The sequence below is a fragment of the Talpa occidentalis genome, unplaced genomic scaffold (assembly GCF_014898055.3).
Source record: "Talpa occidentalis isolate TD23 unplaced genomic scaffold, MPIMG_talOcc4v2.1 talOcc4.14, whole genome shotgun sequence".
Classification (NCBI taxonomy): domain Eukaryota; kingdom Metazoa; phylum Chordata; class Mammalia; order Eulipotyphla; family Talpidae; genus Talpa; species Talpa occidentalis.
In genome coordinates this window covers 1,430,352-1,450,693 of record NW_023601433.1, presented here as the reverse complement: position 1 = coordinate 1,450,693, position 20,342 = coordinate 1,430,352, and the positions used below count along the sequence as shown (strand labels likewise).

The following is a 20,342-nucleotide window of genomic DNA, read 5'->3' as shown; positions in this document are numbered from 1 at the left end:
AAGACACTATTTGCAGCGCGCGGCACCCGCGGAGCTCACCGCAGGTGACCGGGTGCGAGGACAGACCCCGCCACGGAGGTGCAGAGAAAAGGGACACAACGCCAGAGCACACTGCTCTCACTGTGCGCGCGTGTGCGCGCGCGTGTGTGTGTGTGTGTGTGTGTGTGTGAATACAGCGCACCCCGGGCACGTCCTGCCGCGCTGGCTCGGCCCTTGCGAGGGGCGCGGGAGCTGCCCCCCCCACCCCGTGCTCCTCCCGGTTCCCCGCCAGCGACCACACAGCGCCGCGCCTCCGACCTGCTCTTCTGCGGGGTTCCCCCCCAGTGTGTGTTCCTGGGGTACTTTATTTCACCGTCAGTGTTGGCATGCTGTGGCCGCCTTGCAGTGGTGGTATCTTTAAAAAGTTCTGGGGAGGCCTCCCTGGTGCTCAGGGGTTAAGGCAGCACCATGAAGCTGTGGGCCACCACTGCGGCCTGAGTTCGATCCCCGGCCGGGGAGCTGCCCACAGGGCGCAGCAGACCCCTCCTGTCTCCCCGCGGCTCCCCTCAGCAGCGGGTTTCAGTGGATCTGCCTGCTCTGCTCCCCGCTCTGTCTCTGGTGGATCCTCTCACCCCCACACCCCTGGCCTGCACCCCAGCTCTTGTGTGCATAAACGAATAAGTCTCTAAAAAATTCTGGCCGAGACCCCCAAAAGCCATCGCTGTAAAACAGAGAGCCAGTTGCTGCGCAGGCTTCTAAGGGGGATGTTCAGACCCTCTTCGTGCTCTGACTGGAGGAAAAAGGGGTCCGAGTGGAGAAAAGAGGATTCTTGGGGGTGAAGGGGGGGCAATTTCTCTGGAGACAGCTGTTGTTGCTTTGGGGGAAGCGCACCCTCCCCCCAAGCCCAGTGGGCGGCTCTTCCACGGGGCCCAGACTGCTTGCTGTGTTTCCCGCAGGGGGACAGAGGGGCCTAAGGAGAGGGTGGGCTGCTTTGGTGTGGGGGTGGACGGTGGCTGCTTGGAGACCACCTGCACCCCAGCACTGCCCCCCAAGATGTGAGCCTGCAGGAAGACAGAGCCCCGAGGCCACTGCATGAAGTAGAGACCTTATTTGGGGACCCTTGGAGGTGATTCAGCAGGGCCTTGGGGGAAAGTGCCAGGGACCCCCTGGAACAGAGGGGCTCTCAGCCTGGTCCTGGCAAGAGAGGTGGCAGGGCAGGGTGGGGGTAAGCAAGGAGAGCGGGGAGAGCATGCTGGGCGCCCCTCCCTGCCCCCCAAACTCCCCCTCATCCCCCCCCTCCAGCAGCTAGACCTGCCTTATCCCCTTAGCGCCTCCTGCCAGCTGCTCAGGGAGGAGGTGGGGAGGAAGGGGAACCTCGTCCCCCACCCCAGGCCAACATCCAGCTGGGGTGAGGGGCGCTGGGGGCCGGCTGGAGGCTGGGGAGGGACAAAGACCTGGAGGTTGCATGTGCCCGGCCTCTTCATGGCTGCACCAACCGGTACTTTCCAGGGGCCTGGAGACCAGGCCCATGACCCTGTGACCCTAAGAGGAGGGTCCCCTGCACGTTTTTCCAGTCAGGAGTGGTCCGCTCCCCGAAAGATGGGATGGCAGGAGGAAAAACTTAAGCTCCGTGTGATCAAGTCACGTTCTCCAAACACTTGGGAAAGGACCCGCCCCGGGGGGCTCCGAGCCCCCCAGCTGGTGGCCTGCAGCAGCGCCCCGGCCTGGCAGGGACGGCCCCAGCCCCACTGGACCGGCACCCCAGCCCCTGGGCGGCGCCACAGCGAAGGGGAGCCTGTCAGGGGCCAGCCGGTCACCTCTTGGGACTCGGAGGCCGGCGCTGGCGGCAGCGCTATATTTGGGCTGCCCCTCACGGGCGGCTGCTATTTGCAGAAGCGGCTCCTGTTACCGCGGGCTGCGCTGCCCCTGCGGAAGCGGACAGGAGGCCGGAGCGGGGCGCACAGAGGTCACCGGGAGGGAGAGCGGCCGGGCCCTGCGGGTCCCCGCAAGCCAGGACCTCGCCGTCGCGGGAGGACTTGCTGGACTCGAGGCCGGCAGGCAAGTGCGGGCGGCCGTGCTCCGGCGGTGCGGCCCGAGCGCTCAGAAGCCGGGACCCAGGAGTGGCCGGGGCGGGAGAGCCCGTCGGTGGGGATGTGTAGACAGTGAGCCGGGGGAATGGTGGGCGCCTTCGCCGCCAGGGCTCGACGTGGCCGGGCGCTTGGGTGCCGGCCCGGGTGTGACAGCCGCAAGGCAGCGGGGCTGGCCGGCCCTGCGGAGTCTTTAGGGTCGTTTCAGGCCGGTTTGGAGCCGGAGTGCCGCCATCCCCCGGCTGAACTGTTGGGGGGTGACCAGGTGACCCTTCTCACCTGGCGTGCGGGCCCCGCCTCCTCACTCCCTGCTTTGACTCAAATACTGAAAACAGCCTCCCCCATGGCCCAGGAGAGCCGGAGAATGTCTGTTCTAGGTAGACTGTGTTTTATCACGTTTTTTAAGCCTGTTTCATCAGTTATAAAATGACAATTTGCTGTTAACATTCCTTTTCCCCCAAATTCTGTTTCAATTAAGAACCTGGCAGAGGGCCTCCTCCCCAGTGGTGCAGCGGGTTGAGCGCAGCGCTTGGAGCTGTCCGCAGCCTCTGCAGTGCGGGTTCGATTCCCGGCCGGGCAGGGAGATCCCCACACGGCGCGCAGACCTCTCCTGCCGCCTGCTGCTCCCCTCAGCAGTGTCCTTGGTCCGTCTGCCCGTAGTGTTCCTGCTCTGTTTCTGGTGAATTCTCTCACCCTCCCGCGCCTCTGACTATACCCCAGTGCTTGTATAGAAAAAAAAAAAAAAAAACCTGGCAGAGTCTGGGTTTGGGGGGGTGGGTGTCCCCAGGGGCAGTCCCAGAATTGCTCCCTCGGTGCTGGGCCATGCACCAGCTTGTGTCTGTGCCCAGTGCCAACACTGGGGGGTCTGGTCTCCCCTGTGCTCCCTGGCCATGCTCCAGTCTTGCTTGCGTTCAAGTGGTTTCACATTCCAGCTTCCGCCTGGAAGAGGCTCTCTTGGTGATGAATCGTGATACGGCGCTCTCCCTTTGGGCAGCTTCGGAAATGTGTTATTTTTAGCAGGCGCTGCTGCGCTGTAGGTGGGCGGGGCCAGTGGGAACCGGGTTGGGTCCCAGCCGGGGCCTGGCCGCCCCCCGGGACAGACCCAGGTCCTCCTTGACTACGTGAATGGCCGGCGCGCGCTTTATCCACCCAGGAACTCGCCCGCCTGCTCACACTCGGAAACTGAGTTAGAGGCACCAGGGGCCCCCATCGCTAGGGCTCCCCTGTCTGCCCAGCCCCGGGGACCTCACTGCCCGTGTGTGTGCTGGACTTGGGGCCATGCTGCTTTGGGAATGGCTTCCTTCTTCCACTGCTTTCAAGGGACAGCTCCCCACAGCAGCCCCAGAAGACCCCTCAGTGGCCCCACTTTAGGGAGGGCAGAGCAGATCAGAGCCACACCTGCTGGGGTGGCGCTCATCAAAAAGACGGATGGGGGACCTCCCTGGTGGCACAAGGGGTTAAGCGTCAGCACTATGAAGCTCTCCACAACTACTGTACCACAAATTCAAGTTCGATCCCCAGCCAGGGAGCTGACCCACAGGGCGCAGCAGACCCGTCCTGTCTCCCCTCTGCTCTCCTCAGCAGTGGATCTCGGTTTGCCTGTTCTGCTCCCCACTGTCTGTGGTGAATCCTCTCACCCGCCTGTACCCCAGGTCTTGTATGCATAAATAAATAGATCTTTAAAAAAAAGAAAAAAGGATGGACAACAGCCAGTGTCAACAAGACCCGGAGGACCCAGGCCCTCACGCACTGCTGCCAGGAGCGCCAGGCGCCCGCCACCGGGAGAAAGCTGGGCGGTCCTGCAGAGGGTTAAACAGTTCCGTTCCTTGGAGCACACCAAGGAGAAATGAAACACGCCACACACAAGCTGCGCGTGTTCACGGCAGCGTAACACCACAGCACACGAGTGGACCCCAGGCGCCCACCAGGCTCAAAACGCGGAACAGCGTGGGCAGGGCAGTGAGGACGTGGCCCAGCATCCGGCTGGTGCAGAGGCTCAGCCAGGAGCAGCCACCACGCTCGAGCCTCTGCTGCTGCGTGGAGCCTCCTTCTGGATTTCACGCTTCCTCAGCCCGGGGCGTCAGCCCTTGACAGTGGGGGTTCTCTTTCTTTACTTCACGTCACACCATCTTTCCCCAACCTATTCACAGGCGGCATTGTTTTCTAAGGTGCACGGACGCATTTTACTTGACCGTTCTTGCAATAATTAGACCTCTTCAAATTTTTTTGCTATTCTAAATTTTTTTTTCTGGTGGAAAAATTTTATGTAGAAATATTGACCCCTGAATTGAAACTTTCTCCAGGGTCCTGGAAGAGGGTTGCTAAGTTAAAGCATGTTCACTTTTTTTAAGCTTCTGACCCACTTGCTGCATTGGGCTCCGGAGAGGTGGGGGGTTTTTCCCGGGGCAGCAGGTGAGGCAGCTCTGGGTACCCGACTATCCGTGTTATGTTTAAATATTTGCTCACTGGCAAGGCAAAGTTCTGTTTCGTTCATTTGTTCTCTTTCCAAGTGTTTTGTGCAGGTTATAAGAGATGCAACAGTAATTCTTTCGTGGACTGGGATCTTAATTTTTTTTAAAAGATGTATTTATTTATGCATACAAGAGTTGGGGTACAGGCCAGAGGTGTGGGGGGAGGGGAGTCACCAGAGACAGAGTGGGGAGCAGAACAGGCAGACTGACGAAATCCACTGCTGAGGGGAGCAGTGGGGAGACAGGAGAGGTCTGCTGCGCCATGTGGGTAGCTCCCTAGTCGGCCGGGGATCAAACTTGTGCTGCAGAGGTCAGACCGCTTCATAGTGCGGTGCTTAACCCCCTGCACCACCAGGGAGGTCCTGGGATCTTAAATTTTTTCCCAGCTCTTTGATACACTTTGTTTACTAATAATTGCTTGAGGCACTGTCTGTTATTTTGCTTTTTGAGTTTTTGGCTTTTTTTTTTTTTTTTTTTCAAATGTGCAGGTTTCCCACTATCTGAAAGTAGAACATGCCCATTGGTAGGATTTGGTGAGTTATGTTTTGGGTCTGAGAACGCTATAACCATTACTTCATATGGAAAAATTTTGAGTGTTCTCAGACCCAAAAAGAACCTCCCAATATGCCTGCAGATGGGGAACCTGAGGCGGGATCTCCTGTTTGTCAGACCTACTGACACGTCTTCTTTATTTTCTCCTCTTTTTTAAGCTAAGGAAAGCCATCCGCCTCTAGAAAGGAACCCTTTCTGCAGAGTTTAAAGTTCCCAGATGATTTTTATTTTTATTTTTTTAAAGATTTATTTATTTATGCATTACAAGAGCTGGGGGTACAGGCCAGAGGTGTGGGGGGTGAGAGGACTCACCAGAGACAGACTGGGGAGCAGAACAGGTGGATCCACTGAAATCCACTGCTGAGGGGAGCAGCGGGGAGTCAGGGGAGGTCTGCTGCGCCCTGCGGGTACTCCCTGGCCGGGGATCAAACTTGTGCTGTGGTGGTTGCCCACGGCTTCATAGCGCTGGCGCTTAACCCCTGCACCACCAAGTCGGCCCCCAGATGATTTTTAAATGACATGAATGAGTCGAGCCAATAATGACCATCAACTGCACTGATCTAGAAACAGCATTTTCCTCTGTCTGTGTTCTAGGGCCCAGGCTGTCCACTCTTAACTGTCCAGGAAGCTCCGAGGGCAGACGTGCTGCCCCGGCACCATGGAGGAGGGAGCCGGGGAACCCCCCGCACCCCGAGACTTCCCTTACTACCCCCTGGATCTGTATGACTCTGAGGACAGACTGCCCATCTTCCCAGAAGAAAACCCCCTGGTGGAGAGACACGGGGCCCGCACGGCCCAGGGAGACCAGGAAGAGGACGTGGAGGAGCTGGTCCGTCTCTACAGCCTCGAGGATGACCAGGAGCTAGGGGACGAGGCTGTGGACGAGACCAGGCCGAGAATAGAGGTTTCACAATATGCTCCTTACTCCATGAAGAGGCGCGAGCCGGCCAGGGAGCAGCGGGGCTGGAGGCCTGGCGGGGAGGCCGCGGGGCCCGAGGACCCGGGCTTGGTCGGCTGGGGCGGCGCGGGCCAGCGCCAGGACTGGCGGGACGCCTACCGGTTCTCCCATGGCCGCGCCAGCGAGGAGTACGAGTGCTACGTCATCCCCGAGGAGGAGGGGGAGGAGGAGGCCGCCCGGGCCTTCTGCGTCACCTGCAGGGCCCCCCTGTGCGCCCTGGAGGGGGGCTTTGACGAGCACCGGGAGCACGAGGTCGCCCCCCTCAGCGAGGCGCTGGAAAGCGCCAAGGTGAGCAAAGCAGGCTCCGGAGCATCCCTGCCGGGGTGCAGGGAGTCGAGGGCTCCGCGCCCTTGAGGCTGCGTTTGCACCTTGGCACGCAGACCAGAGGGGTCCCTCCAAATGCCTCCCACAGAGAGAGAGGGAGTCGCATTAACGCCCCCTTGCCATCCCGTTTACTAGGATGAGATCCACAAAAACATGTGCAAACTGGAAAAGCAGATTATCGAGATGGAGAACTTCGCGAGCCACCTGGAAGAGGTCTTCATCACCGTGGAGGTGAGCGCCTGGGCCCCGGCCGGTCTGCTGTGTGCGCCTCCCGCAGGGCGGCTGGGGCAGGCGCCTTAGGAACCCGCGCTGTCGGGGCAATGTCAGTCAGCACCCCTGACCTGCCTGCCAGGGACCCGGAGGCCACATGCCCCGCCCCCTGTTCTCGTCCACTGGGCAGCACAACCCCTCCCCACCTTCCCCTCAGTGGGTGTGAGGCCCTGTGACCCCACAGCAGGGCAGGAGACGGGTCCCCATGCAGCTCCCGGTGAGGCCAAGGTTCCCAGGCTGACTGCATCCGACCTCAGCCCAGGTGGTCGGGGGGGGGCACAAGGGCGGTTTGCCAAGGTTGTGGTGCCCAGATGGGTCTCCTGGCCCGCCGGCCCCATGCCCAGCCCTGTGTCCTGGCGAGGGCTGGTCAGACAACTCCGAGGGACGGACAGCGGGGGCAGAGCCGGGTCCCGCCCACGCCCCGACGGGCCGCCGCCTGCCGTCTCGCAGGAGAATTTTGGAAGACAGGAACAGAACTTCGAGTCGCATTACAACGAGATCTTGGAAACCCTGGCCCAGAAATACGAAGAAAAAGTGCACGCACTAGGGGAGAAGAAGAGAGAGAAGCTGGGGGCCTTGTACGGGCAGCTGGTGAGCTGCGGGGAGAGCCTGGAGACGTGCAAGGAGCTGATGGAGACCATCGAGGACATGTGCCACGAGGAGAAGGAGGACTTCATCCAGGTCAGCGACGCCGCCGTCCCTCCCCGCCGGGCGTGGCGCCTCCCCCCAGCACCTGCCTGACTCCACCGAAGGGGCGCAGCGGGGAGGCTCACGCCCTGCCCGGCTCTCTGCCAGGGGTGGCCGAGCAGCGCCCACAGCTGACCCTCCCACGGGCAGGCCCTGGCTCGCGGCTGGGAACAGGCACCCCCGGGCAGTGTGGGCACCGCTGCTGCTTCTCTTCCCTAATTCCCAAGGGTTTTGATGTTTATGTAATTATGTAGTTTGAAAAAGAGGTTAGTTTCCAGAATTGAAGTCGCGTCTCCTTCCCCGCAGGATGCGGTGGCGATGGCTGACAGGTAACGCTGGCGTCCTGCGCGTGCCGTGCCGTGCCTCTCCTCTGACGTCCCGGCGTGCTCAGCTCCGCGAGGGTCGTGCCCCCCGACCCCGCCCTGAGCCTGCTCCGTGTCCCAGCACCGGCGACAGCGTGCTGGCCAGGACGCCGGGCCGCGTCGGCCGGACTCCAGGGCGCCCTGGGGGCCCCCGCCCTAGCCCCCAGCCTCGCTTCACCAGGAGGACCCCAGGCCCAAAGCGTGCCCCCCGCCACCCCGCCTTGCGCTCAGACAGGAGCGCGGTGCTGCTGCCGCGCCCGGTCCAGCCAGCAGAGGCCTTGCCCTCCGTCCCCGCGTGCAGAGCCCCGTGGGGGTTTCATTATGGGCCTCTGCGGAGATGCCGGAGCTGCATCCATGTCGCTCGGCGGGGTTTTGGCAAAAGACAGACCTGGCCTAGATGGAGGGCGCCGGGGCCCCGCAGCAGAGTCAGCAAGTTGCGAGCCCTCCGCCAGGACAGGAGGGCACACGTCCCACCCCCGCCCAGGGCCAGGGGTCTCGGGCCAGGCTGGCCGGGCGGAGCTTGAGGGGTCTTCCCGGGGGTGGATCTGGAGTCGGAGCACGAACCCCACACCCTCAGTCTTTGTCCTCCCCTCAAAGCGCACACCAAGCCTGATGACCCCCCACGAGGCCACCCTGTCCTCTCCCCAGCCGGGGGCAGACGGCAGCGGCAGCTCTGCAGAGGCCGCTGCCCTCCCGCTAGCAGGCCCAGCGTGTGGCCCGCCCGGGGAGCGCACCCCGTATCCTGGCCAGCGTGTGTTTATGCCAACAGACTCGGGGATTTCCTGAAGACGAAAACAGACCTGGAGATCTCCGAGCCGCCCGACCTGGAGGACCAGACCCTGGACTTCTCGGACGTGGAGCAGCTCCTGGGCTCCATCAACGCCGTCCCAGGTGCCCGCCTTCCCTGTGCGCCCCCGGGCGCCCCGCCCCTCCTGGGCAGGGAGTCAGAGCCATCGATGGCCAAAAAGCTCCGGGCTGGAAATGAGTGCCTTCTGCCCAGCTGCGGCTCGGGCGGGGGGCAGAGGGAGACCTCATTTTCCAGGGTCCCCCGGGCTTTTCCCCACACAGCCCCCCGGCCGGGAGCCCAAGTGCTGGCTCCTCACCCAGCCTCGTGGCTGAGATGGGCTTTGGGCCCACTCCCCGCCGGCCGCACACTGGCCCTGCCTGCCAGCCCCGGGGTCTGCCGGGGGTAGCTTGGGCTCACGGGCGCTCAGGGCGACCCTGGCACGAGGTGGCTCCGAAAATGTCGCTGTGGGCGGTTCTGAGGCTGCTCTAGCTCCCGCTTCCTTGCCGGCCTTCGTCCGCCACCCACACCCCCGTGGGGTGCACAGCGTGGCGGGGGCACCCGGGCTGTGCTGACGGGCTGTCAGGTGGCTGCGCCCGCACCTGGCCCGAGCGGCCTCAGAATACGGAACCAGGGTGTTCTGGGGGAGGCGCCCCAGGCGCCGCACGGCAGCCAGGTGTTTCTGGCTGTGTGGGGCTGGGGGCGCAGGAGCGTTAGCCATGGGGCAATGGGGAACAAACCCAACTGGACACTAGAGAAGCAGGTGTGAGGAGCACCCCTGGCCACGCGGGAGAGGGCAGCAGGGCCTCCCGTTGACGGCCCCTTCACACTGTTCCCTGGGGGGGCGGGAGCAGCCGTGCTGTGGGCTGACTGGCCCCCTCATCAGAGGAGACTCCATCAGCCCCAGCCGCCTCCCCCTCTCCCCAGGCAGACAGGGACTTACTGCTGTCCTCCCGTCCTGTCCAGTCCAGGCGCCCGCTTCCTCTGCCCGAGCCCCTGCCCACGCCCCTGCGGGGCCTGTCACGGGGACCGCTCCCGCCCCAGACGACGCAGGCTGCTCATTCCATCCTGTCTCGCTCACTTCCAGCTCCTTCCGCACCCGTCATCAACCCGCAGGCCCCCAGCTCGGCGACGGGCACCTCGGTCCGCGTGTGCTGGAGCCTGTGCTCGGACGACACCGTGGAGAGCTACCTGCTGTGCTGCCGGCCCGCGCGCAACGGCTCCCCGGGGCCCGAGCAGGCGGGTGCGCTGGGCCCACGCCGGGCGGTCGGGTTGGGACTCCCAGAGGCCGGGCTGCAGGCAGTCAGCTCACAGAAAGGGCTGGAAGCCGCTGGCCTGGCGGGGAGGGCACGGGCTGCTGGTTTCTGGAATGCGGCCCGGGCAGCAGACGTGTTGGGGTGCCAGGTGAGCTCTGCCTCCGCTAGGCGGGCTGGAGATTGTGCTGGCAGGCGAGGGCAGGCTGGCGCATCTCAGAGCACCAGGAGCAGCAGAGGTTCGTCTGCAGCCCCCAGCAGAGTAGGGGGAGCTGCTGCAGCCTGGGAGGCTGCTGCCCAGGCCCACACCCCCAGACTGAGCCACTCCTGAGAGTTGCCCCCTCCTCCACCAGCAGCTCTTGGCCTAGCCCCCTCCCAGGGTGACTGGGGGGCTGACCCCTGTAATCACAGAGCTTCTGCCCTGCTGGGGAGAGAGGCCCAGGCAGCGGAGGGGCCCAGCTGAGCCGTGGAGTAACTTGGGATCAGGGCTGGCCAGCGGGGCCTGCCGTGTGGATGCCCCCGTGGACGAGGCAGCTGAGACCCAGGGGAATGAGCTGCCCTGGGCCCCATGAGCCACAGCTGCACCAGGCCCAGGCTCTGCTCTCCTGGCCTGGCCATGGTGCTGGGGCTCCGTGAGGGGTTCTGCCCCGCGACATGGGGGGAAGGGGCTCTGGAGGAAGTGAGAGCTGAGTAACCAGACTTTGGTCACGAGTCCACAAGCAGGAGCCACGGTGTCGGCTTGTGGCCAGGCCAGCCATGTGGGATTTTACTTTATTTCCCATTGCGGTGACCTGACTTGCCAGTGCTGTGAGTCCCAGGAGTACGTGCTCGCCCCACGCCCCATGGAGCAGACTATTAAGTGAACCCCTTGGTTATAAGGGAGCTGCTCCCAGAGGGAGGGTCGTGAGGATCACTGCCTTCAAGAGGCTTGGGAGGCCTGGGGGCGCCAGGTGGACTTTGCTGTGTGACAACAGCCCCACACACATGCACACACCCACACACATGTGCGTCCACACAGACATCCATGCGTGCAGATGCACACACGCGTGCACCCACTCTCACATACATGCATGTGCACAGGCCCGTACACACATCCACATGCACACGCACACATGCAGACATGCACACACACAGACATATGTACACAACAAATTGACTTAACATGACCGCACACGTTGTTTCTCAGGACTCTCTGGGCTGGCAGCTCTGGTGAGGCTGGCTCGTGCAGGCTGGCATGGCATGGGATGGTCTCACAAGTCCAGGGCCTTACAGGGGTGCTGGGGTGAAGGGATGGGGTGACCATGCTGGTCGGAGAGCGTCCCAGGGGCAGGGGACGAGCCCTGGCCCCCGCACCCCACGCCCTGTCCTGTTTGCTGCTGTCCCACTGGCCGAAGTGGGCCGCACGGCCAAGCCCCCAGGGACCGGGGAGAGACACCCTCGCACGGAGGGTCAGCTGTCACAGCGCAGAGACGGCTGGCGGCTGGGGAGCTTGTGGGGAGTCTTGTCATCTGGGTGGCGGGGTTGCAATGAGCTCGGGGCCTATGACCCGTTTTAGACCTGAGTCTGTCGCCCCTTCTCAGAGTTCACCTTGACCGTCAAGGAAACGTACTGCTCGGTGACCAACCTGGAGCCCAACACCCAGTACGAGTTCTGGGTGACGGCTCAGAACAGGGCCGGCCGGAGCCCCGCCAGCGAGCGTGTGGTGTACACCACAGGTACGGCCTCCTCCCCGGCCCTCCTCCCGTGCCGCCCCGTCCCGCCTCGCTCCCAGGGCAGGGCTGCCACGCCGGAGTCTCTTTCATCAGACACACCCGCTCGCTGGGCCCGGCGTGGCCACTTGCTCTGGTCACGGTGCCCGTGCACCTGCCACCCCCCACTCCAGGGCCTCACCAAGGGCCTTGGGTGCCTGGGCCATCGGCTGCTCTGACGGAGCCTATGGCCTGGCCCACGGCAGCGGAAATTTATTCTCACGGTTCTGGAGGCCGCAGGTCCAGGCGAGGCTCCGGGACGCTGCCCCGGTGAGGCCTGCCTGGCCCAGGTGGCAGTTGGCTGCGTCCTCTCGTGGCAGACGGGGCAAGGGAGCTCTCTGGGGTCTCCAAGAGACCCCTCCGGCCTCATAACCTAATCACCTCCCGAAGGCCCCACCCCCAGAGACCATCACCTAGGCCGTGCGTGCAAGCTGTCTGGTGCGGCTGGGAGCTTGCCCAGGACGGCTGCATGTTCCTCTCGCCCCTATTTCTCCCCCCGCCCTCAGCACCATCTCCCCCCATCATAAGAAGCGAAGCGCTGAGGAGCTGCGAGGAGGCTGCGCTGATCGCCTGGGAGCCGGGGGACCCGAACCCTGTGGACTCGTACACGGTGGAGCTGACCCCGGTGGAGACGGCCGGGGCCTTGGGTGTGACTGAGTGAGTGTCCAGGCGCTGGCCGGGTGCTGGGGCCACTGCTAGGGCTGCGCAGTGTCTGCGGGGGAGGCCAGGACCCGTGACCCGGGGGACCCCTCAAGGCATGTGTGATCTTCGTGTGAGTGGCCAGGACGCTGCCAACACTGGAGGGAAGGCCGTGTGGTGGGAGGGTGGCCCACGAGCCGCCATCACTCAGGCAACAAGACTGAGTGCCTGGCGGGCCAGGTCTGTGCCTGGAGCAGGCGAACTGGGCAGCGACTCTGCCCTGTGGTGCGGGCAGCCGAGGTGGGACATGGACAAAGACAAATGCATCCGGTGCCCAGAGCTGCGGGGGGAGGGAGGGCACTGAGTGGAGCCTGGTGGCGGCGAGGGGCTGCCCAGGATCAAGTGGACACGGAGACCTGAGCGGGCGGGGCCTGCGAGGGGGCAGCCTCCACCCGCGGGAGGAAGTGAACGGCCCTCAGGCTGCAGCTGAAGCGGGAGAGGGAGAGCGAGACAGATTCCCGTTCAGTGTGCAGGGCCCGCCGGGTCCTGGTGATGGCAGCCGAAGGCTCAAGCGCGCCCTGGTGGCAAGAGCTGGAGAGGTCACACGGGGGTGGGGGCTGCTTCCTTGGCGATTTGCGGTGACGCTTCAGGGGCACCTGACGCCCAGGGCCGCAGGGTGGGTGCCCAATCCCGGCTCGGAGGGAGGCGGGAGCCAGGCCTGTTGCCACGGCCGGCTCACAGCGATGGTGACGGCAGCCCACGTCCCGCAGGTCTGTCGTGGGGATCCCGGCCCGAGAGGCCCTGGTGCAGCTGCAGCCCCGGCAGAGCTACACCCTCTACGTGCGAGCCGTGAACGCGGCGGGGGCCAGTGCCAGGAGCCAGCCCGCCACTGTCCACACCACAGGTCTGCGCACCGCTCGAGCCCAGGGCAGAGCCAGCTGCTGCCGCCTCCACGGAAACCAGGGAAGGGCTGGGGAGATCGGGGTCGACGGGCTCCACTCACGGATGGGGGGACTGAGGCCCAGAGCATAGAGCAGTTTGGGGGCCGAGCATGTATCTGAACCCTGGTTTCCTCCACGCCCCTCAGGTGTCACCCTGCACTCCTGTTCTGTGACACAGGCTGAACTTACAGACCGCCCGGGGCTGACCTGGCTCCTACCCCTATCACTGGGGTCAAGCCCAGCACCTCCCGCCCCAGAGCCCGGAAGAGCTGGGGCCCAGCCTCCTCTGGGCACTACTGGCCCTAGGGGTGCCCATTCCCCAGCCCTGTCCTGTCTCACTGGGCTCGGTTGTCCAGTCTTCACGCCAGCCCTGAGCGACAGGCAGCTCTGGGCCACCCCACCTGCTGCTGTCCAGGCACTGCCAAGCCGCTCAGTGTCCCGAGGTACAGGGGTGGTGGGCTGTTCTGAACCCCACACTGTGGGGCACTGGGCCCCTCCCCCCACACCATCCTTGCCCAGAGTGTTGGGCTTGCTGGTTGGTGGAGCTGACGGCCAAGAGCCCCCTCCAGCGCTCCTGGAACCCCCCTCCAGGTGCGGGCACTGAGCTTTGGGAATCAGGGGCCAAGGGCTGAATTTGATCTAACTTTGCCGGCTGATTTTCTGGCCGCCAGTGCCTCGGCGTCCTCCCCTAGAGCGGAAGCAGCAGTTCCGGCTTCTCAGGGGCATGGCGGGCTCAGCAGAGGGGGCGCAGACTGGCCAGCTCAGCGCTGGGCACCAGGGCATGCCCGGCCTCCCTGAGGTGGGCGCAGGCACCGGGGCCGGGGCCGCAGCACTGGGCGGGTGCTGAGGGCCGGGCCCCCTCCCCTGCAGGCAGCCACTTCCGCCTGAACCCTCACACCTGCCACCCCTGGCTGAGCGTGTCGGAGGATGGGCTGACGGTTGTGCGAGAGAGGAGACCCCCCGCAAGGGAGCCGAGCCCCAGCAACAACCGCTTCACCAGGTACTTTATCAAGCGCCCACATTCTGTGACCCTCCCCCCAAATAACCACGCACCGTTGCGTACAACTGGATGGTGACTGACAGGTGCAGCCTGGGAGGGGGAGAGAATCCCAGGAATGATGAGGGCTCAGGGGCCTGGTGGGCGGGAGACACTGGTTGTGGCTTCTGGGGGGTGGTCAGGCAGGGGAGACCAAGAAGGCCGGCACCCCACACGGCGCAGCTGTAACCCCCCTACCCAGAGCAAAGCTGATAGGGTGCCCGGTGCCCCAGGCGGGAGTTCCACAGCAGGACAGCAGGGCGGGAGCCTGCCGACAGTGGCACAAGGGTCCCGGCTTACAGGCCGCCCGCGGATGGCCCCGTCCACCCCGGCTGGCGTGAGTCGCCTGGACCCCCCTACATGCCCCCGCCTCCCCCGCAGGTGCGTTGCTGTCCTGGGGGACCTGACACCCGTCCGCGGGCGCCACTACTGGGAGGTGGAGGTGGACGAGCGCCTGGACTACACGGTGGGCGTGGCCTGGGCAGAGGCGCCCAGACAGGAGGACCTGGGGGCCAACGCCCAGTCCTGGTGCCTGCGGCACACCCTGGCCTCGGCGGGGTAAGTCCGGCGGAGGCTCCGCCAGCCCCGCGGCCCGTCGGACGAGCGGGTCCAGGTGTGCCGGGACTTCGGCCCCTGCCCCTCAGGTGCCGAGCGGGCAAGAGCCAGGGGGCACCGCCCTCTTGGACAAAAATAGCGGGAATTCAGGGGGCGCTTAGAGCCACCCACGAACCCCTCCCTCTTCCGAGGACTGCCCCTCCCTTCTCTCAGGTGGGATTTCCCGCCTCTAAAAGGCTGGGCTGGCCGGCCCTCTCGGCTGCAGCTGGCGTCCAGGCCCCGCCGCCTGCTCTGGAGCGAAGCGGCTCCGCTCCCATTTTATGGGCACTGCCCTCTTATTACACGGGGCGTGTGCCCCGAGGCCCAATTTCTTCTCTTTAAGTGGATGTGGGTGGAAGGTTAGTGGCTGTGGCTCCCTCTGGTTTGCTCCTGGGGCACCGCTCTCCTGGGGAGCAGAAGCCCAGGGGCCCCCCCAGGCGGCACCCTGCTTAGAGGCCATGGCCGCGCACCCTTTGTAGTGCGGGCCTCGGGCTTGCTGCATCCTGCTCAAGCGCCCTCCGTCTTCTGGCCCACGAGCCTCCAAGCAGGCAAGGGTGGGCGGTTGGCTCCCTCTAAGACACTGTCCTGGACACCCCAGCTCAGAGCCGGGGGAGCGCAGGAAACCACTGTGCGCTGAGCCAAATGTCACATTTGGAGGTTTTGTCTGAAGTCAGACTGAAAGCCAGTCTCCTCTCCAGGAAGGGCAAGAGCAAGGGGCCGAGAAAAGCTGAGGGACAAAAGGTGTCAGGAAGGGGAGGCGGGAGCACCGGGCTGATGCGGGCTATACTGGAGGTCCGTAAGGGACGACTCCCTGCAGGCTGAGGTGCCCCCCAAATGCGGAGAGCGGGTCTTTACAGGGTTACGGGACTCCTGGGGCTGTGGTGTGCATGAGGGCCCCTCCTGCGTGGGCCCGGGTGGGCTGCTTGCTGCCGGCGCTCTCGGGGCCTGCTCGGCCCGTGCCGCATCACAAGGGAAGTGCTGGGGTGCGTGGAATGGGAGGCGGCTGGTCAGCGGAGGAGTGGTCAGTGGAGGGCGAGGGAAGGGCGGCAGGTGACGGTACCCTGTGGTTCCGTCTTAGGCTCTTGTAGGAGGGGAGGGAGGGCAAGGACCGTCTCAGCTTCTGAGATAAAAACCCGGGTCAGACACCGGCCGCCAGACCACCCACGTCTCCGGCTGGTGCTCCAGGTGGGCACCCCAGTCCTGGGGCCGCACACTGGCCCTGAGCTCCTCACAGTCTGCAGGTCACAGTCAGGAGCCCCCGGAGCCAGAGCCGGCTCAGGTGAAGGCGCGCAGGGGCTGTGGGCCGGGACGGCCGTGCGGGCAAGTGTAAGAACCGGGCCCTGAGCGTAACAAACGGGCTCATTTTATTGCAAGGCTGAGGTTCCGCTTCAGAGCTCCTTGCGACAAAGGATTTACACATCTAGCCCCCAAGCGCCGACGCTGACGAAGTGCAAAATGCATTTCTTAGACAAGGTTTAGAAAAGAGGTTTATCATGTTAGACGTGGCCGGTCACTTCGGCAGTGACTGAATAACGCGGTCGAGTAGGAAACATCCTGTAAACAGCGGCAGTTCCTGAAGCTGTTGTGTCACCGTTGACTCTTAGGCACAAGTATGAATTCCTACACGACAAGATGAGCCCAGACATAAGAGTAACGGTGGCCCCCAGGAAGCTCGGCGTTCTCCTAGACTATGACAATTCCAAGCTGTCATTTTTCAATGTGGACATTTCTCAGCACCTCTACACATTCAGCTGTCAGCTCCCCCAATGTGTGCATCCCTGTTTTTCTTTGGAAAAGCCCGGACGTCTAACGATACAGAACGGCATTCCCACGCCGAAGCACGTGGCTTTCTACTGACCGCTGACCCTGGCCTCGTCCGCAGCCTGAGCACGTCCAACAGGAGGAGCGTGGCCCAGCGCCTGTCTCCGCCCTGCCTATTGGTGTAAACAGTGGTTGGGGTTCCTGAATAACTCACCTCAACAGCCTCATAGCTTCATGCACGCATGTGCACACACACACGCACGCACACAACTGCCCTGCCAAGCTGGGTCACTACCCCAAAGTAAGGAATCACCCATGTCAGCACAGAGATGGCTCAAGATATAAACAAAAAATGTATGTTTAAAAAAATGTCATCAGTAACGGAAAAAGCCCCCCAGGTGGGACAGGCCGGAGAGACCAGGCAAACGTGAGGGAAGGCAGGGCTCCAACAGGCCTCACTGGGGACACGGACATGGACAAAGACCTGGCACCTGTGAGATTTCAATAAAATTTTATTTGACCAAGAAAGGCTGTCTAGACTTAGCTCTGACGTTTAAAACCCACTTAAACAAGGCCGGTGACCAACCTCAAGTATCCGGTTTCTCAGCATAAAGAACCTTTGTTTGAATACATTTCTCATCTTCAGGAAAAAATAAATCTAGGACGGAATCAAACAAAAGTTTTTGTTATTTTTTTTAATAAAATATTCCCATTCCTTAAAACACCACAGACAACCTGCTGAAACTGAATTTCAACAAGTGGCAGGATTTACCTCAAGGCCATGTCCCCCTGCAACCTGCCGATAAATCTGTCAAAAAAACAAAGCAGAAAAAAGATTAAGAAGTCAGACCATTGTAGTCATAACCCCTGATGTGGGGCTGTTAAAACAAAGCTTTCAAAGTCTGTTCTTTTCTTAGCTTTACCTGTATCACCTTCTAACTCTAGAGCAAGTGACAACACAAGCTTTGGCTTCACCAGACACAAGCTTTGGCTTCACCATGATGAGAACATGGGCTTAGTAAACAGAATTTAAGACACTCTATGGGTTAGAGAGTTGGTTAGAGACACAGGATATAAAATGACAGTGATTTCTGATAAAATTAGTTGGAGTACTTGGAAAAGTGTGTTTAACTGACTTCCTGTTGGCCCTAACAATACACTGTCACCTGCGCCATGTCAGAACCTGAAGCGTGTGCTTGGCCATCAGGGTGAAGCAGAGCTAGCGCCTGGCCGAAGCCTTAGTAACACTTCTCATTCTGCAAAACTGGTGACACTCAGTCTCTGGCAGAAGCCCCAGCACAAGGCCCCACCATGTGGAGTCTGTATGAGACGACAGCCTGCACGACACGTTCCCGACACCCAGGGAAGCCGGAAACCATGCCCAGTGCGGAGCCTTGCACATACTGTCTTTTTCCTCTGCATACAGATGATAGTTTAACTAACAAATTAGGCACAGTAAGGGATTAGCAATAATAAAGTAAGACAAATCTAACAGTACACTGCAACAGAAGTTGTGTGGTGTCTCAAAACACCTCGGTGTGTGTACTGGCTACAGAGAAGGGGGGCTGGGGACATGGTACCTGTCTGAGTTAAGCTGCCAGAAAACTCCGCGAGGCCCTGAAGACTGCACTGCAGCACAGGCCCTCCTCCGCTTTCCTAAACAACTTCCTGCGTAAGCAAGTCCCCTGCCTAACGCTCAGGAGCAGAAGAGGCCCTCCTCTGCCCTTTCTCACCGCTCACCTGGACAGTCCTGCTTCTACCTGAAGGCAATGGGAAGCACAGAGGTGCTGTCGGTAGATAAGCAGGTCTTGGGTTTCCCTTGCAGCCAAGACCTGTTCTCTCTACCTTTTCATTTAGGAGGCTCCAGGCAGAGTCGGCTTGACTTCAAGGACTCCGTTCTTAGTCTCCAGAGAACATGACCAAGTCCAGCCCATCACGTCAGCAGGGAGTGACATCTAGTCCTTATATAACTTCAAGTTTTACGAGATTTGAACGGTTACATCCGCTTGCTTCACTGCAACCATTCGCTAATGAAGGTAATATGAGAAAAGAGCTTTGTGATCTGGAGGGATACTAGCTGGTCAGTGAGGCCATCTCCTGGAAGGAGAGCAAGATGACCCAGGCACAGCACCCAGACCGTGACCCTTACAGAGCTGCTCCTCAACAGGCCCTGGTCTTGGCCAGGAAACTCATGTCCTGCCTATTCACTGCTGTTTCCTCCCCAACCCCAGAAAAAATTAAGTCCAACTCACTGACTCCTTGTTCATTTTCCAAACTTTCACAGAATTGAGCTGCTCCATTTCCAACTTACCCAAATCCTGGTGAAATGACAGTCATTTCTTTGAATTATGCACTTGCAGTTGATTCAAACAACCCAGTTGCTCAGATATGGCCAATGACAATGTTTCTGTGACAAAACTTAGACTCTAGCAACCTGCGGACTCACCACAGGCTCATTTCTACACCTCAGTGTGTCTCTTGTCTTTGAAAGAAGCTCAAGAGGCCCTTAAATTCAAATAGGGGCCTCCCTGGTGGCGCAAGGGGTTAAGACGCAACCTAGGAAGCTGTCAGCAGGCGCTGCAGATGAGTTTGATCCCCGGCCAGGGAGCTTCCCACATGGTGCAGCAGACCTCTCCTGACTTGCCCGCTGCTCCCCTCAGCAGTGTATTTCAGTCAATCTGCCTGTTCTGTTCCCCACTCTGTCTCTGGTGAATCCTCTCACCACCCCACCCTCTGGCCTTTACCCCCATTCTTGTATGCATAAATAAATAAATCCTTAAAAGAAATTTTAAAATGAGCAACCTTTTAAACAATTAAAAATAAATTAATAAATTAATTAAAATAGACTGGATTGGAGACAAGATAATACATTCACTGGGAGCTAGCCGTTGGAATGGCACCTGCGCACCCCTGTCCACCTAGCGTCTGTAGAGCTCAAAAGTCATTTCTTGGAAGGCTGCCTAACTCCCCCCACCTCCCAACACCCCTGAGCTGAGTTAAGTGCTAATTACATCTCTTCGATAATACTTAGGTGAACTGTGTCTACTTCACTTGACTGTAAGCAAATGAAAGCCAGGAACTGTACCTTTGTGATTTTTGAAAGATCACAACACAGAAACAACAGCGCTTCTTGTTGGAGGTGGGAGGGGGGAGGGAGGGGTTAAAAATAAAGGAATCATTCTCAGGCTTTCTTCTCTTCCAACATACCTGAGGGATCTGACACCCAAGACTTCCAGGTTTTGCAAATGTGCAACCCTGCAACCCTCTACACTTGCCCACTTTCCTGCCACATATCTGCACGTCATCAGAGCAGAGAGACCCTGGCACGCGCGCAATACGGCGGGCAGTGTGAGCACCAACCCCAACGCTGCTGAAACAGCGAGGTGGGACCGCAACGAGCCACAGCAGCTCACCTGGACTTGCTGGCAACAGCCGCTTTCAGCTTCAGGCAATGTCTGGGGTCAACACGGCCACGGTGGGTACAGCAGATATTCCCAGCGAGCGCAGGGCCGTGTCCTCCGCGGCAGCGCGCGTCTACAAAGCCAGGCCTTCCTGGGTACAAGCACGGAGCAGGCAGGGAATGCTCCGTCGCCATCTCGTTACCACACACAGCAGCTGGCGCGGCCGGGCAGAAACGACGGCCGGGTCCCCTCGGTCCGGGCTCTGAAGGGTGGACACCGGCAGCTCCCGGCGCTGCCCCTGCGCCCACCGCCCCGCCCGCTCGGGCCGCCGCCCTCCGCAGCCACCGACCTGCGCGGCGGGAGGCGGGAGGCGCGCACCGGCTGCGGCCCGGCCGTGCTTTCCGCGGGGTGGGCGTCCGCGCGCGCCCCCGCCCGCACTTGGCTCGAGCTCCACGGGGCGAGGGGGCGACCCCAGGGGGGCCGCGCCCGTCTCGA

At 61.5% G+C, this 20,342-nt stretch overlaps 1 protein-coding gene, 1 long non-coding RNA gene and 1 other non-coding gene across 5 annotated transcripts in view; 1 reads left to right on the top strand and 2 right to left on the bottom strand.

Annotated features, from left to right (window-relative positions):
* The window catches only part of FSD2 (fibronectin type III and SPRY domain containing 2), a 30,890-nt gene extending 13,740 nt beyond the window's left edge, over positions 1 to 17,150 (top strand). The window contains exons 2-13 of the mRNA XM_037509952.2: positions 5,684 to 6,335; positions 6,507 to 6,602; positions 7,092 to 7,322; positions 7,635 to 7,657; positions 8,460 to 8,581; positions 9,562 to 9,717; positions 11,308 to 11,442; positions 11,982 to 12,132; positions 12,885 to 13,018; positions 13,926 to 14,055; positions 14,473 to 14,649; positions 16,290 to 17,150. Of these exons, the coding sequence (XP_037365849.1) occupies positions 5,748 to 6,335; positions 6,507 to 6,602; positions 7,092 to 7,322; positions 7,635 to 7,657; positions 8,460 to 8,581; positions 9,562 to 9,717; positions 11,308 to 11,442; positions 11,982 to 12,132; positions 12,885 to 13,018; positions 13,926 to 14,055; positions 14,473 to 14,649; positions 16,290 to 16,542 (2,196 nt within the window). The 5' untranslated portion in view covers positions 5,684 to 5,747 and the 3' untranslated portion in view covers positions 16,543 to 17,150. The remainder of the gene's footprint in view (positions 1 to 5,683; positions 6,336 to 6,506; positions 6,603 to 7,091; positions 7,323 to 7,634; positions 7,658 to 8,459; positions 8,582 to 9,561; positions 9,718 to 11,307; positions 11,443 to 11,981; positions 12,133 to 12,884; positions 13,019 to 13,925; positions 14,056 to 14,472; positions 14,650 to 16,289) is intronic.
* On the bottom strand, positions 15,994 to 19,850 carry LOC119244260 (uncharacterized). Of its 3 annotated transcripts, none has more exons than XR_005124920.2 (3): positions 17,219 to 19,850; positions 17,033 to 17,104; positions 15,994 to 16,373 (listed from the first exon to the last, which is right to left on the bottom strand). It is a non-coding gene; the product is annotated as an uncharacterized LOC119244260 (long non-coding RNA). The 3 variants fall into 3 exon arrangements; XR_005124921.2 differs by having other exon boundaries at positions 15,994 to 16,368; XR_008551619.1 differs by having other exon boundaries at positions 15,994 to 16,305.
* On the bottom strand, positions 18,232 to 18,356 carry LOC119245417 (small Cajal body-specific RNA 15). Its single transcript, XR_005125345.1, has one exon. It is a non-coding gene; the product is annotated as a small Cajal body-specific RNA 15 (non-coding RNA).
* Positions 19,851 to 20,342: the final 492 nt, after the last annotated feature.